Source organism: Panthera tigris, chromosome E1, assembly GCF_018350195.1.
Source record: "Panthera tigris isolate Pti1 chromosome E1, P.tigris_Pti1_mat1.1, whole genome shotgun sequence".
Taxonomy (NCBI): domain Eukaryota; kingdom Metazoa; phylum Chordata; class Mammalia; order Carnivora; family Felidae; genus Panthera; species Panthera tigris.
Genome location: NC_056673.1, coordinates 20,493,373 through 20,510,470, shown reverse-complemented (window position 1 = coordinate 20,510,470; position 17,098 = coordinate 20,493,373). Strand labels below are relative to the sequence as shown.

The 17,098-nt window shown below is 44.4% G+C and overlaps 1 protein-coding gene across 1 annotated transcript in view; it reads left to right on the top strand.

Annotated features, from left to right (window-relative positions):
* Window positions 1–17,098, top strand: part of MYO1D (myosin ID) — a 354,052-nt gene that overhangs the window by 108,866 nt on the left and 228,088 nt on the right. The window contains exons 11-13 of the mRNA XM_042966688.1: window positions 2,562–2,732; window positions 6,462–6,532; window positions 9,947–10,021. Coding sequence (XP_042822622.1) covers window positions 2,562–2,732; window positions 6,462–6,532; window positions 9,947–10,021 — 317 coding nt within the window. The remainder of the gene's footprint in view (window positions 1–2,561; window positions 2,733–6,461; window positions 6,533–9,946; window positions 10,022–17,098) is intronic.

Here is a 17,098-nt window from a genome sequence, read left to right as displayed (position 1 = left end):
GCCAGTCTTGGGTCGATCTGTACCCACCCACACACCCCCAGATTATTTTGAAGCAGATCTCAGACATCATATTATTTCATCTGTAAATATTCCAGTGTGCTTCTCTGAAAGATAAAGCCTTTTACATTGTGTGGTATTTTACAAATACCATAACCATGATACCATTATCAAAGTAAAAAAAAATGTAATGGTCATTCCTTATTATCCTCAAATATGCACGCAGTGTTCACATTTCCTCAGTTGTTTTACAGGTTTGTTTTTACAGTTTGAATCTGGATCCAGGTAAGGTTCTTACATTGTGGTCAGTTGGTAGGACTCTCGCATACGTATAGATTTCCTGCTCCATCTCTTGTTTCCCTGCAATCTTCCAACGAAGAGAACGAGTCGTTTGTTCTATGGACCTGCCCACAGTCTGGATCCTGCTCGTTGCATTCCCTTGGTGTCATCTGATATATGTCCCTGATCCGCGTATGTCCTTGGTTGTTAGATCTGGAGTCTTGTGTGGTCTTAGAATCAGTGTTTTTCTGCCAGTCTGTTTCAGAGGTGATATATGTGGATTCCCATCAGAAGGTCCCTAATGCTTGACTCACTTTTACAGGCTTTTGGTGCTGTAGTTTATGTCATTTTTGACTGTTGACAACTTGACTGTTAGGCACAAAGCTGCCCTATTTGGGGTGGCAATGGGAGACCTCTGTGCCCCTGAGCTACTCGTCACATCTCTTCTTGCCCCCTGGAACCCCCAAGAAGCCTCCTGGTAATCAAGGTTGCTGGAAGAACCGGGTTTGGAAGCCCGACTTTAAGCACTGAAGTAACATTAAAGTTACAAACTAAAAGTTTCTGAACTTCTCAGCAAAGACTAGTCACTTTAGTTTTACAATTGGAACTTTAGAGGACTTAATTATTTTGTCCCTGGGACAGAAGACTTAGTCTTTAATTCTATACTCCCAAAGTCTAAGACTTCAGCCAATAATTAGTATAGAGTTACTGCTTTTTGAGAATAGTAAGGATATTTTTTCGAAAGATGGAAATAACTTTTTCTCCCTAATTAGGAAATGTAATACATGTCCACAGTAAAAGTAAATATTTAGGCCAGGGTTTCCCCACCTCTGCATCACTGACATTTGGACCAGATGAGTCTTTGTTATGGGGCTGTCTTGTGCATCGTGACGCCTAGTGGCCTCTTCCCATGGCACATGTGGTCATGACCACCAGAAATGTCCCGCAACAGTGCCACATGCCCCTGGGGGGAAAAAGTCATCCTCTTGAGACTCACTGATTTAGCAAACTAGCAAAAGTATAAAAAAGGAAGTAGAAGCCACCCAGTCTGCAGACGTTCAGTCCATGGATACAGAAGAGAACTTGGAAGAGTAGGGGGAGAGCTGAAACCCACAGACAGATAACCGGCATGAGCGCCCGGAGCAGGAGTCCATATGAGACTGTAATAGTCCATTGTGAACGTATAGGTCTTATGGTAGGTGATGGAGACGACACTCGAGTTTAGGTACCTCCTGAATGAGGGGGACACAGGAACACACAGGACTAAAAGTGTGATAACAGACTGCCCACCTTCAAATGATGTACAGCTAGCCTGAGTTAGTCCAGCATGAGTGTGGTGAGATTTGTGTTGTAGACCATCCAAATAAACAGATGTAGCAGAGGAATTTTGTGTAAACTCTGTGTCTATTGAAGTTGCTGAAAGGCAGATGTTATTTGGAACTTCTTCTTTTTTTAATGTTTATTTATTTATTTTTGAGGTGGGGAGGGCAGAGAGCAAGAGAGAGAGAAATCCAAGCAGACTCCATACTGTCAGTGCAGAGCCGGACATGGGGCTCTGTCTCACGAACCGTGAGATCATGACCTGCGCTGAAACCAAGAGTCAGACATTTAACTGACTGAGCTGCCCAGGTGCCCCTGAAAAGTTTATTCTTCTCTTTTGTGGAAACTTTCATCTCAGAATTAGATTTTTTTTTTTTTTGTATTTTTCCCAAAGAAATATCAAAACTCTGTTAGACCCGTGAATGCTTTTTAACTTTGGGGAAGCTGGAGAAGATGCTCTTTTGAGTTTTAGTCATCTGGGGCCATACAACTAAAAATTCAAGTTGTGGTATGATACCTAAACCTCATGAAGTAACATATCGAATAACACTTTAAGGTTACTTGTCGGTCCTTAGTGGAGTGTGGCTCTTGTGGGTAATGGCACACAGATTGGGAGATTAAGGGTATGAAGGAGTAGGGTTAGGTATAGGATTCAAACAAAAGTTAGTGATGAGAGAAATATCACCAACTTTATCCTTTTTGCCTTGAGCTATACTCAGGTAACACAAAGTGTTCATGACAGAGTCAACAAAGAAGTTAAAAACTAAACCTGTGGTAGAACATGTGCTCATTTTAGCATCAGACCTCGTTAATGCTACTCACATACGTAACACCAAGGAAGCTTGACCTAAACTCCTGAAACCAGTGGAGGCATCGGTGTTTTGCCTGGCCCGCTCTCTGTTCCCTCTGGACCTGCTTCTGTGCTGTGTCCTGCAGATTGATTACTTCCGTGCTGTGTCCTGCAGATTGATTACTTCAACAATCAGATCATCGTGGACCTTGTGGAGCAGCAGCACAAGGGGATCATTGCTATTCTAGATGACGCCTGCATGAATGTCGGCAAGGTCACCGATGAAATGTTCCTCGAAGCACTTAACAGCAAATTGGGCAAACATGGTCATTTTTCCAGCCGAAAGGTAGTGTGCTTCATGAGAACTTCCTCTACTTTTGATGTGTAGGATTTTCCCCATTGCTGGACACAATTAAATGGTTTTAAATGTTGGGTTAAAAGAGGTCCACTCAACTAAGCAAGAAAGAGCATAAGCAATCATGAAGCAACTTACTACTGTAAGTAAATCCTGCCTGTCTGGTTTATGGGATGACAAGACTGATAAAAATCATAATATCCAGGAGAGGGAGCTCCAGACTATTCAATTTGCTAGAAATAGGAAAAATGAACATGATTTTAGAAAGCATGATGTCATTTATAACCAATAGGTACAGAGGCCTTGTTCATGTGCTAGAATTTTGTTCCTGCGTCGGATAATTCTGGCACCAAAAACAGCTTTTGTCCTTGACTTTTTACTGTCATCAGTTATAAAACGTAGTATGTGTCCTCTGCCATAGTTCTTCAGGCTATGTGACTTTCTTGAAATGAGGGGAATTCTAGCTGTAATTCTCGTTGTTACAAGGAATTTGTTCCCTTAAACGAATGGGCATCCTTTTAAACTCCCCATTTTTCACATTCTAAAAATGTCGCTAAACAGATGACATTTCTGTAAGGGGTGGTGGCGGTCGTGGTTATCAGACCTTTGTGCCGTGCCTCGCAGATACTATGTTTGTCCTGGGAGGGGCAGACCGTCATCCTGGTGGTCCCCGACACTCTACCAATACAGGCGTGTCTAGCAGCCATAGACTAAAGTAGAAACAGGCTCCGTGCACCATCACTTCCATAAAGAAAGGAGCAAACATTTCTGCTCCTCCATATTTCCATGTAAATCTTTGACACACTGCCATTTTTCTTTTTTTGCACAAATAAATCTATTTTCTGACTTTGTCCCCTTTGAAACTGTGTAATCAGAAGAGTAAGAATCCACAGTTAACTGGATAAAAGCACAAATCATCAAGAAATAGATTACTGACTGATATTTATGTTAGGCCAGTTTATTTCTAAAAGATTCTCCTTGGTCTGTTACTGAGGACTGACTTGGATCCCTCCTACAAGTCAGTCGGCTGTCAGATACTACAGTCTGACCTTTGACATGAGGGTTCTGGTCAGAACATTTCCCACATTTGATACAAGGACTTGCTGTTTCCAGGCGTAATCCTGGATGCTGGGGACAGAGCAGTGAGCCAAGTTAGAAGCAACCTACACTATTTAGAGCAATCCATTAAAAGATGGTATTATTACGTGGGCAGATGTCCTGTCTTAGAGAGCTGGGTTACCCACGTCCTTTATAATCCCAGCCCAGGTTTTGGAGACTCACCTACATCCTGCCTACCAGATGGTACCTAATCAGTGTTTGTAAAATTGAATTGAATTGGTCACGATTATACCAAATAGATCTTAGGGAATATTCAGTTTAAAACTAAAACATGCAAGGCTCCACTTCATTTAAATAAATTAACTATGAGTCTCATATGAGAAGTGACCTCATTTTGATTCACCTTGGCCATTTATACACCTGAATTAAATTTGTCCACCAAATATTTTGAAACATAATCTCATTCTTAAAGTAGCAACTGTACATAGTACTTTTAAGCAGTTGCCACCGATTTAATAAGAAATTGTGAAATGGTGATTTATCTGCAGAAATGGGAATTTTCTTTCTTTTTTTTCCTTTATTTTATTTTTTTAAAGTTGTTTTTTTTTTTTTTGAGAGAGAGAGAGAGATTGGGGGGGGGGGGGGCAGAGAGAGGGAGAGAGAGAATCTCAAGCAGACTCCACAGCTGTCAGCACAGAGCCTGACGTGGGGCTTGAACTCAGGTACTGTGAGATAATGACCTGAGCTGAAACCAAGAGTCTGAGGCTTGACCTACTGAGTCACCCAGGCACCCCTTTTTTTTTCCTTTAAATGTGGAAACCCAGGTTTCTCTGACTCTCAAACCAGGTAGCTCCTTCCTCCAGGATTTGTCATCCCCCAGACAAGTCCTGAGATATTGGGACCTTTAAAGTGTCCCAATTAATTTCTGGGATTATTGCCCTAATGAGGGAAAGAAATGAAATAACCAAGCAGTCAGGATATTTTCATCACTATGAACCTTTCCTTTAAATAATGCTATACTGCTGTATGCTAAGCCAGGTGTTATCATTTGCTATTGGTTACATGATATCTTGCGTTATGGACGTGTTAAATAAGTTTCTGCCTTGTATTTATTTATGGGGCTGAATTGTTTTTTAGACGTTAAAGTTATCATGGAGAGACAGGTAAATGATCCAATAAACCATGAAATTACTATTTAAAGTATTGTGAGCGTACAAAGTTAAATGATAACATAACTTCTTTTCAGAAAGTAAAGAAAAATCTAAAATCTTCTGTGTTCAGATCGGTTGAGACTTTGCAGTATCCAAAGGTGAGAATACTCAGCGTAGGCATCTCCTGGGTCCTTTTCCATGAGGAGTTTTATAAATAAAAGGGTTTTGTAAAATGGTTAATGAGAGACAGAAGGAAAGAGGAATTCAATTTTTTGGAGATCCCTCTGTATGTTATGTATGTTATGTTGCTCTCTGTATCTCATTTCACCTTTAGAACAACTCTCTGATAGAAGTAATTATTAAAGTTGAAATGAAATTAAAAATTTATAAAGTATTAAGTTTAAAAAGTTAAGTTAAAAACAGAACCAAGATTTGAACCTCGGAAATCTGACTCTCATTTCCTGGAATTATTCACTTGTCTAACTAATAAGCTAATTATTCCTTTACTAGTCCAGTTATCAATTTAGAAGCCACCATACTGAAACTTAAGTTTTTGTACGTAAGTGCACTCAGTGCTTTATGGATTCTTGGATGTCTGCTTTAGAACCTGTAGGATGTCAAGTGATCCTTCACAGGGCAGACAAAGAAGTCTGGGTGTTACTATAACAAGTAAAATTACAGAAAGCAATGGAGACCACCAGGCTATATAAAAACTGCCTGTCCGGAACGTATTCCTCTTCCATGAGAAAGAGCTGCAGGAGGCTGATCTTCTTTGAAATGATGGACCTGAATTGAGTCCCAGCTTAGCAAAAGACAGGTTAGCCAGGCCGTTGTGTACGTGGAGAGCACAGACATTACATCTGGTCCCAAGAATCATCAGAGCTACCACTTACAAGCCATGTGACTTGGGCCTTAGTACGTAAAAGAGAGCTCATAATACTTAACTTACTTTATCAGTTGTGAGGACTGACTGAGACATGTGCACTTAGCAGACAGCACGCCTTCAGTGTGGTGCTCCTTGAGTGGAGTGTGGAAGAGAAAGAGACTCTGGATAGGCTGGGCCGCACCCAGGCAGCAGCCAAGATTTTAGCACTTCTCTCCCAGGGACTTGGACTTCTTCCATTTTCCAGCTCTTCCCTCCCCTTGCCACTATCCTTCTCTGCATCCAGCTAATGGGAGGAGAAAAGGAAGTGCAGAAAGGATCACCCACTTCTTACCAGATTTGGCCTGACATAACCACACTTCCTTTCCACTCACCGTCCATTGTCCAGCACCTGGTCACTTGGCCATATCCAGCTGCAAGGGTGGCTGGGAAATGAAGTCCAGCTGTGTGGATTTCCGGTGTAAGCTCGAAGGTTTTGCCATATAAGCCTCACGCGGTGGGGCATTATCTCATTCATAATGGTATCATGATTTGTGACACTATCATCATCTTATATGAAATTGGAGTATATTTTTAGGAAAGTGAAAATAGCCGTTTTCAAAATAATCTCCTTATTGATTTTCTTAGCTCTGCGCCTCAGACAAAATCCTGGAGTTTGATCGAGACTTTCGAATTCGACATTACGCGGGTGATGTTGTGTGAGTATCTTACTTTGGTACCTAATGCGATGACTGGCATGCAACTTCATTTTAGAAAATATAACCAGAAAAAATAAAAACTGTTTTCCTATTTATTTGCATTTTTCCACCATTTCATAGGCCAGTATATTTTCATCTCCTCACTTAAAAAAAAGGGCATAGCTTCATTCCTTCCTTGTTTTTCAACCATTTCTTGAACCCACACTATGGCGGCCATGCATATAGTGTGGCCACTATGGCATAGATGCCACTCACATTAGCTGATGGATAAATAAATCGTGGAAGAATGTTAAGAACATATAGAAAGATGGGTAAGATGGGTCTTTTTCTGGAGAAGCTAACAGTTCAGTGGTGGGTGTAGCAGATAAATAAGTCACTCTAACGAAGAATGAGAAGGGTCAAACTAGAGATGTGCAAGGCATTATGGAAACATTGAAGAGAAGTCATTAGCCCAGGGCAAGGAGTATAGAGGGGTTTTGGGGGAGGAAGTGCTATCCAAGCTGAGTCCTAAAAGTGAGAGGCTTAGGGGAAAGAGGAAGGGAGGAGGGAGGAGGGAGGGCATTCCAGAGCCGAGAGCCACCACTGTGTGTGAAGAACTATAAGCAGTTGGGTAACTACAGGAAAATTAGTTTTGCCATATTACTTTTCAAGTGTTAATTGAAAAAGTAAAATTCTCATAAGCCAATTTTTCTGGTCACAATGTAAGAAAAGTAGACATTGATAAGAAAATATGACTAAAAATATAACCACCTTAGCATTTGCGTTCCCTGGGGCTACTATAACAAACAAGTGGGTTAACAAGAGAGAAATCCATTCTTATTCCGAAGGCCAGAAGTCGAACTCCAGGTGTCCACAGGGCCACATGCCGGGGGTTCTGGGGGAGGATTGTTCCTCGCCTCTGCCAGCTTCTCGTAGCTTGTGGCTACATGTCTCCAATCTCTGCCTCTGTGGTCACAATGCTGCCTTCTCTTCAGTGTGTCTGTGTTAAATCTCCCTCGGCCTCTATCTTAAAACTACAATTGTGATGGCATTTAGGGCCCACCTGGGTAATACGGGATACACTTCTCCTCTCAAGATCCTTAGCATCATCACACCTTTTGTTGTGTAAGGTCACATTCACAGAATCCAGGGAATTTGACAAAGATGTCTTTGGGGTGCGGTGGGGGGGGGGGGTTGCAGTTCTTCAGCCTACTACACTTAGGATGCTTTGTCCACTGAACACTGCCTCTTATCTTATTATTGTTTAAAGTTTCCTCTTTTCCTTTGTCCTTCTTTTATACGTTAGGAGTTCTATTCATCAAACTCATTACAGGAAGAGATTTCACAACAACAGAAAGGCAAATGATCATCTCTACAAATGCCGAAAAGACATTTGAAGGGATTTTAATAGCTGTTCCTGATTTAAATTAAAACTGAATCATAAAATAATATGGCTCAAGATTATCACCCCATCTGTCAAACTAGCCATTAGTGCTGGAATAGCACCATATTCTACTTTTTCTGGTCCTGTTCCCAGGTTCCAGAATACTAAGAGGGAGGATCCAGCGTGGTGCAGACATCTCCCGCTGAAAATGCAGGCCTCACTTACAGGACACTTTCATACAGTTCAGAAGCATAAAAGCAGAGCTGGTCAGAGGCCATAGAGACCAGCTAGCCCGTCCCCTTTGTTTTACAGATTAAAAGACTTATGTAAAGTCTTGACTTATGTAAAGTCTTTACTTATGTAAATTTTTACCCAAGGTCACACTGCAAGTTTCTGGAATAGCTGAGACTGTAGCTAGGTTTCCAGACTCCTAGTCCTGGATGCTAGCTGACCCTTTTGAGGGATATCCAATGCCTCAGACTTCCCCTTCTCTCTTTCAGCCCTTCAGTCCCTTTCTAGATTCTTAGTGGATATCTCCTTTGTGCACAGTGTACTATAAGGTGTGGTCTCGGCTCACGAAGAGCTTCCCATGTAAGATGCATATGTACATATATGGTTGTGTGTGTGTTTATTTATACCCATAAATATGCATGCACATATATATCCACACATTTACATGCATACATCAGGACAATAAAAGATGGTCTAAAATAATCACCACATGACTAATAACAGTATTGTCAGAATTTAGAATAAGCACATGATGTAGTATTTCTGTGTGATAAACCCAGGAAGGCTGATGGTAGCTAGTCCATAGATTCTAGGAATTATTTTTAAAGGGAGAAGTGGGAAGGGTGCTAGAAATATTCAGGAAATAGTAACTAGGTCCTTTTAAGTGGACTGTATCCTTTTTGTAGCATAGAGAAGTAGAAATGTCTGGAAAAGTAGATTGAGATCAAATCATAATGAGAACTTCAAGGCCAAAATAAGGACTATGAAGTTTGAATGTTACAGGTTAGACAATAGGTAAAGAGTCAGGTGGCTTCAAGGTTTCAGTCAAAAGTGACTTGAAGGTCTTAGGAAACAGATCTAGGATGCAGGAGGCAAGGAAGTCGTTTTGGACCTGGTGACCTCGAAGCTCCTGTGGGCTGTGCAGCCTGAAGGAATCTTCTTAGAGAATCAAATATGTGAGGTGAGAACATCAGCGAGGGGTCTGGGTTAGACATCTGAGAATTATCTCCACTGATCTGATTGTTAAGGACAGGCAACAAGGTAGAGCCGTTGGGAGCAGGTGCATCTGGAGTTCCTATTTGCCTCACCCCTGAGCCTCTGTCCTTGTCACCCTGAGTCCTCCATTACTTTCCTGCCCCCAGCACCACCCTTGCTGCCCCTGGAGTCCACACCTGCCCCTGTAACAGAGCAGCTCCGATCCCTCCTTCATCACCAACTCAAGTTTATGTGGGCGCTCAGCACCTGACACTGTCCCTCCTGGTGTTCTCTCAAGCACTCCATGCATGTGCCTGCTCCTCCCCCTTCATTTGATCTGCTTCCCTGTGTGATCTCCCTTCCTCTTTCCCCTCTGCTTATCTAAATCTTACCGTCCTTTGCAGTTCTCCTTGGATTCTTTTATCCCACCCTGAATACACTGAGAGAACCTTAGGCAAGTCACTTGACCTCCCTACGAAGAGACTAGTAGTTCCTGTCTGTTGCTGTTTTGCTTTGATCTTAGGAGTGCTGGATGATAAACACAAACACAGCTATCTTTTTGAGAGTCCCCTTCTTGAGGTAAGCAGTAAACCAGTAGAAAATGGCAGTCTTAATCATAATGATTGATGTTTGCTCTCCTTTTGAGGAATAAAAACAATATGCCCTCTACTTAGTAGGTAAATTTGGAATTTTTAAACACAGAACAAAATGGACAGTATCAGCTCCACAGATGATTGTTTGCATCATTAACACTGGAAAGGCCTGTAGATTTGTAGAAAAGCTTAAATGTGGCTCTTGCTTAGTGAATAATGCATGTTTTCTGTGGTTTTTTCCCCCTCTATTAGCTATTCAGTCGTTGGATTTATTGACAAAAATAAAGACACTTTGTTTCAAGATTTCAAGCGCCTCATGTATAACAGGTAGGATTGAAATTTTATTAACTATCTTTCCATCAAGCTCTCTGACATATATATTGCATAATACATATGCACATGATTACTTTTATGTGACAGTTTTAAGAGCTTCTGGCAAATTTTCTAGTTCTATTTGATCATATGAATGAAATAATATATTACTTGGTGATTATGGAATCTATAAATTTAGGGCAGGGCCCTGCTGCTGATATCATTTTCCTTGATTTCCCTGATCTGCCTCAGTTTTTCTGTTCACTACTACCATCCTTCTGGCACCCCTACCAGTGTCCCCAAAGTAGGCCAGTGGCAGATTCCCATGGTAATGCCTTTGCCTCCAACTAAGAGACCACTTTTAACATCTGGTGTCAGTGTTGACAGAATCTGAGTGGACAGAACCTTTTCACAATCCAAGAAAATGTGGAAAAGATGTGGTTAAGTAAAACCAGGCAAAGGATAGTAAGTTCAAACCCAGTAGGAATGCTTTGGAAAGAGGCCCATAAAGAAGACATTCTTAGCCAGTTTCTTCTTTGGGACTAGAGATACGTGTAGTCACTTATATACTAAATCTGCATAGTCCGTTGGGAGATCATCAAAAATGTGTTGCACACCTATGAGCCATACATTCTTCTATGCCCTGAAATCCAGCTGTGAAAAAATTTAGGCTATTGCCCCGCCCTCATGAACCTTCTACTCCAGTGGAGGTGACCACTTATGCAACAAAATAAGTAACTTTCTGGTAGTGACAAGTTGCCGTGAAGACAAATAAAGTAGGTAGGAGATTGAAGGTTATAGACAAGGAGGGTCAAGGGAGGCATTATTGAGAAGGGTGGTCAGAAAAGGCTTCTTTTTTTTTTTTTTTAATGTTTATTTATTTTTGAGACAGAGAGAGACAGAGCATGAATGGGGGAGGGGCAGAGACAGAGGGAGACACAGAATCGGAAGCAGGCTCCAGGCTCTGAGCCATCAGCCCAGAGCCTGACGCGGGGCTCGAACCCACAAACCGTGAGATCGCGACCTGAGCTGAAGTCGGACGCTCAACCGACTGAGCCACCCAGGCGCCCCAGAAAAGGCTTCTTAAAAGAGGTGACTTTTGGGACACCTGGGTGGCTCAGTCAGTTAAGTGTCCATCTCTGGATTTTGGTTCAGGTCATGATCTCACGGTTCATGAGATTCGGCCCTGTGTTGGGTTCTCCACTGACAACACAGAATCTACTTGGGATTCTTTCTCTCCCTCTCTCTCTCTGCCCCTACCCCACTCGTGTGCTCGCTCTTTTGCTCTCTCTCTCTCTCTCTCTCTCTCTCTCTCTCCCTCTCTCTTTCAAATAAACATTAAAAAAAAAAAAAAAGATGTGACTTTTGAGCAGAGACCTGAATGAAGTGAGGGAGTAAGCCATGAACACGTGGCGGAGGAGAGCATTCCAGGCAGAGAGCAGCCAGTGCCAAGGCACCAAGGTGGGAGTGAGCGTGGGTATCTTGAGAACAGGCTAGTGCTGCTAAAAGCAGAGTGAGAGGTGGGAAGAGTAATACAGAATGAATTTAAGGAGGTTGGCAGGGTGTGGATCAAGAAGAGTCTGTGAGCCAAGGTAAGGATGAAGTATGAAGAGAAGCCATTGGAATTCATGGTAGGGCGCATTTTATATTTTAAAGAACTCACTAGGGCTACTGTGTAAAACACATACTATAAAGGGCAAGAGAGTAGAAATGAAGAGACCAAATAGACTAGTAATCCAGATGGTAGTAAGAGAGGTGATGAAAAGTGGTCAGAGCAGGTGATACTTCGAAAGTGAGGCCAACAAGATACGCTGATGGATAGGATGTGTGGTGTGAGGGAGAAAAACAGAAATCTGAGACGGTGCCTGAGCACTGGGGGAGGGATGCTTGAGGAGGGGCCAGCTGGGTGGGGGAGACCCAGCGTGTTGTCCTGGACATGTTATAATGTTGGGCGCTGGGCTGGAAATGTCAAGCAGGCAATTGTAGGTCCGCATCTGGAACTCGGGGTAAAGGAGGAACTGGAGCTATAAATTCATGGTCCCTAGTCTGTTGACAGTATGTAAAGCTGTAAGACTAGACGAGATTAATGAGAGTGAGCACAGATAAATAGAAGAGGTCAAAAAGACTAATCCCTGAGACTCTCCAGCGTTCGGAGTCAAGCAAAAAACAAGGAACTAGCAAAGGAGACAGGGCTGCCAGTGCAGTAGGAGGAAAACCAGAAACCTGGTGTCACAGAGGCCAAGCCAAAAACAAAGTGATTTTCTAAAATCTGCATGTATTTATTTTGAGAGAGAGAGCAGGGGAGGGGCAGAGAGAGAGAGAATCCCAAGCAGGCTCCACACCATCAACGCAGATCTCGACGCGGGGTTCGATCCGATGAACCATGAGGCGATGACCTCACGTGAAAGCAGGAGCCAGATGCTCAACCGACTGAGCCTCCCAGGCACCCCCCCCAAAAAAAATCATAAACTCTGTGAAATACTGTCAAAAAGGAAATGCTGTGAGGGCCGAGATTAACCATCGGATTTGCTGACATGAAGGTCAGGTGGGCCCTTGACAACACTGGTCTCAGTAGAGTCGTGAAAACAAATGTCTGGTTGAGGTGGGCTCCAGAGAATACGGACTATGAGATGTAGAGACGTTGCGTTTAAACGGTTCTTTCAAGAAGTTTTCCTATTAAATGGTACGTCTGTATGGATGTTGAAGCCACCAAGTGATGGAGCTGTCAGCACCAGAAGGTTACAGAGATGGGAATGCAAGAGGGGTCCGTGGAAAAGCTGGTCATGGGGAAAAGGGACTTTCAGAAAGGGGTTCCAATGCTTGAACTTTCAGGTAAGATGCACCCATTTTGAGGGACAAGTGATGGAGTCTGGCGTTGCTCCGTGGAGTAAACGGCCTCAGTCAGCCAGTGGCAATATCAGCATGTGTTGCCAGGGGAAGGCACCCAGGATATGTAGCAAGAGGCTACAGAAGGTGTCATTTATTGCCTTCGTTGTTTTTTTGTTTTTGTTTTTTTATGTTTATTTTTCACAGAGACAGAGCATGAGCATGAGCATGGGCAGGGGAGGGGCAGAGAGAGAGAGGGAGACACAGAATCCGAAGCAGGCTCCAGGCTCTGAGCTGTCAGCACAGAGCCCGATGTGGGGCTCGAACTCACGAACCGTGAGATCATGGCCTGAGCCGAAGTCGGACGCTCCACTGACTGAGCCATCCAGGCGCCCCAGCCTTCATTACCTTCGTGAATTTTTTCTGGCCCACAGGTCCAGCTCAGTGAGAGGAGCTCCACCTCCTAGTGTTGGGCTCACGTAATCCCAAGCTCACAGGATTCATGTAGAAACAAAGCTGCGTGTGGGTTTATTTCCAGTGAAAAAATCCGACCGTGACATGGAATATTTGCATTGGTATGACAGGCTGTCCTCCCCTATTGGAAAACCTGCTTGGAGAGTCAAATAGCAGTGAGAATCTAGTTTATTAACTGAAAGTGAAAACTATTACCCGTAGAATCCATAGTGCTTAGCTGCTTGTGTGTGTAAATGGAGAGGAAGGGAGCCGGCAGGTGGCACGCCAGGTGCACAGACTTCACTCTTGACTTCCTCACTTCTAAGCCATGTAACTTCTGTCTTATCTATTAAGCCTACTGGGTTTCTGGATAAATAAGGTTCCCTTTTAAGAAAAGGGTTCTTTTAGACATTTGAAAACTATTTTATTATTACATTCATGACTTACCGGCCTGAAGAGTTCTTTCTCTTTAGAATGATTGTATGGATCGCTTTTGGTTCATTATATGTGAATTCAACTATTTAACAATAATCATAATAAACATCTTATTTCCTTCATTTCCAACCTTCTCTCCTCCCTCCATTTACCAAGTAATATGGGAATAATCTCTATGGCCAACAGTGAGTAAGGTGGAATTTGGGGCAGAAACGCATGGACTCGAAGTCTGCGATCTCCAGTCTTTGGGCTGCGTCAGAATTTTCAAAGCACACATGTTCTACTTTCTGGTAATTCTGTTAAGTGTTAGGGAGACACCCAGGCCTCCTCTGAACTAAGGGTTGAAAACCATTGCCTTAAATCCTCTCTGCTAAAGACTAGAATGGAAGATTTCAGGAGAAACGGTACGCCCTTATGCGGTCATTTTGATGGTCAGCGCTCACCGGGAAACTAGGGACAGGAGCAGGGAGGGGTGAAATGGGGACCCTGAGCCACACACAGATCATGGGGTTATTTTAGCGCCGCTCCGGTGGTAGTCAGCACCCCCCACTAGCAGCAGCGAGGGGTGGGAGTGCTGCTCTGTACAGGCCCGGTCAGTCTTCAGCTCTCCCTTTTTCCTCTCTGCTCTCTGGGCACTTATTCTGGCATCTCCCACCTGTCATTTCAGACCTCTGTGCAGAAGTTTACTAGGTATTTGGGGAACCACCTCAGTTTTCTCAGTTTTACACCAGGGAAAGAACAGCGGGCAAAGCGATGGCAGTAGTAAACACAGCAGAGAATGTCCTTGCCGAGTCCTTTCTCTTCTCAGCCCCCAATTAAAAAAAAAAAAAAAAGATTTCTGACAAATAGCATCGCACGATGACAGGTGGTAGCTACTGGACGTGAGCGCTGCATGACATTTAGAGATGCGGAGTCACCGTTTGTACACCTGCAGCCGATGTAACATCATGTGACAACTGTGCACAAATAGGAAGGAAGAAGGGAGGGAGGAAGGAGGAAAGGAAGGCAGGAAGAAAGAAGTTTCCAGGAAACAACAGTTTGAGTTCCAATTACTTTAAAATCAAAGACACCCAAAATGAAACAGGAAGCAAATCAGAGTTGAGACCACCATGCATGTTGTAAAAAAACATCTCCACAGAGCTAAATGATGATTTTTACATAATTTTTAGCATTTAAACTGGCCTGAAGTACACCATAGGAATTGGATGGCAACAGTCTTAGTGTCACATCAATAAAATATTGTAACTGCCAATAGATGAGTGTGCAAATTCAGCTGCAGTGAGGGATTTACTGGAAGGCAATGTAAACATGGTTCTTTTATATTCCTGTCTGCCTTGTTAGAAAGAGCTGGCTTTTTGTCGTGATATCTGTTCTGTGTGAGTGTTTCTTCCGATCAAAAGCTCCTTTCGTGCCCATGTTTTCTGCCATGCCACATTGAGCATCGTTTGTCACTAGTGGCTTGTCCTCCTCCTGCGGACCACCCAAATCTTTTGATTTTATGTATGTATTGTAAGAGCCATGTTAACCATTTGAGGGTCCTAGGTAATGATAATGTAGATGTCACTTTAAAGAAGTTTAAAGAATTTTTTTAAGTTTATTTATTTAAGTAATCTCTGTACCCAACCTGGAGCTTGACCTCACAACCCCGAGATCAAGAGTCACATGCTCCACAACTAAGCCAACCAGGTGCCCCAAGAATCTTGTTTTTTTTTTTTTTAAGTTTATTTATTTATTTGGAGAGGGAGGGAGAGAGGGGCGGGGTGGGCAGAGAGAGGGAGAGAGCGAATCCCAAACAGGCTCTGCACTATCAGCAGAGCCCAACACAGGGCTTGAACCCACAAACCATGAGATCATGGCCTGAGCTGAAACCAAGAGTTGGATACTTAACCAGCTGAGCCACCCAGGTGCCCCAAGAATTTTTTAAATGTAGGATAGTTATGGACACATCTTCTCCATCTGTGATATGGTATCTGCCACTATGCTCTCTCAGCATAATTTTCTGGATGGAGTCTTTTTTCCAGGTAGGCTTTGTGACTCCAGTCTGCAGTCCACTTGTGGCTCCAGTCTGCACTCCACTATGGCTCCAGGGTGCAGTCCACTCGTGGCTCCAGGGTGCAGTCCACTCATGGCTCCAGTCTGCAGTCCACTCGTGGCTCCAGTCTGCAGTCCACTATGGCTCCAGTCTGCAGTCTGCTCGTGGCTCCAGTCTGCAGTCCACTTGTGGCTCCAGTCTGCAGTCCACTTGTGGCTCCAGTCTGCACTCCACTATGGCTCCAGGGTGCAGTCCACTCATGGCTCCAGTCTGCAGTCCACTCGTGGCTCCAGTCTGCAGTCCACTATGGCTCCAGTCTGCAGTCCGCTCGTGGCTCCAGTCTGCAGTCCACTCGTGGCTCCAGTCTGCAGTCCACTCGTGGCTCCAATCTGCACTCCACTCGTGGCTCCAGTCTGCACTCCACTCGTGGCTCTAGTCTGCAGTCCACTCGTGGCTCCAGTCTGCAGTCTACTTGTGGCTCCAGGGTGCAGTCCACTCGTGGCTCCGGTCTGCAGTCCACTCGTGGCTCCGGTCTGCAGTCCACTTGTGGCTCCGGTCTGCAGTCCACTATGGCTCCAGTTTGCAGTCCACTCGTGGCTCCAGTCTGCAGTCCACTCGTGGCTCCAGGGTGCAGTCCACTCGTGGCTCCAGTCTGCAGTCCACTCGTGGCTCCAGTCTGCAGTCCGCTATGGCTCCAGTCTGCAGTCCACTCGTGGCTCCAGGGTGCAGTCCACTCGTGGCTCCAGTCTGCACTCCACTCGTGGCTCCAGTCTGCACTCCACTATGGCTCCAGTCTGCAGTCCACTCGTGCCTTCAGGGTGCAGTCCACTCGTGGCTCCAGTCTGCAGTCCACTCGTGGCTCCAGGGTGCAGTCCACTTGTGGCTCCAGGGTGCAGTCCACTCGTGGCTCCAGTCTACACTCCACTGTGCCTCCAGTCTGCACTCCACTGTGGCTCCAGTCTGTACTCCACGGTGGCTCCAGTCTGCAGTCCCCTTGTGGCTCCAGGGTGCAGTCCACTTGTGGCTCCAGTCTGCAGTCCACTATGGCTCCAGTCTGCAGTCCACTCATGGCTCCAGGGTGCAGTCCACTCGTGGCTCCAGTCTGCAGTCCACTCGTGGCTCCAGGGTGCAGTCCACTTGTGGCTCCAGGGTGCAGTCCACTCGTGGCTCCAGTCTACACTCCATTGTGCCTCCAGTCTGCACTCCACTGTGGCTCCAGTCTGTACTCCACGGTGGCTCCAGTCTGCAGTCCCCTTGTGGCTCCAGGGTGCAGTCCACTTGTGGCTCCAGTCTGCAGTCCACTATGGCTCCAGTCTGCAGTCCACTCGTGGCTCCAGGGTGCAGTC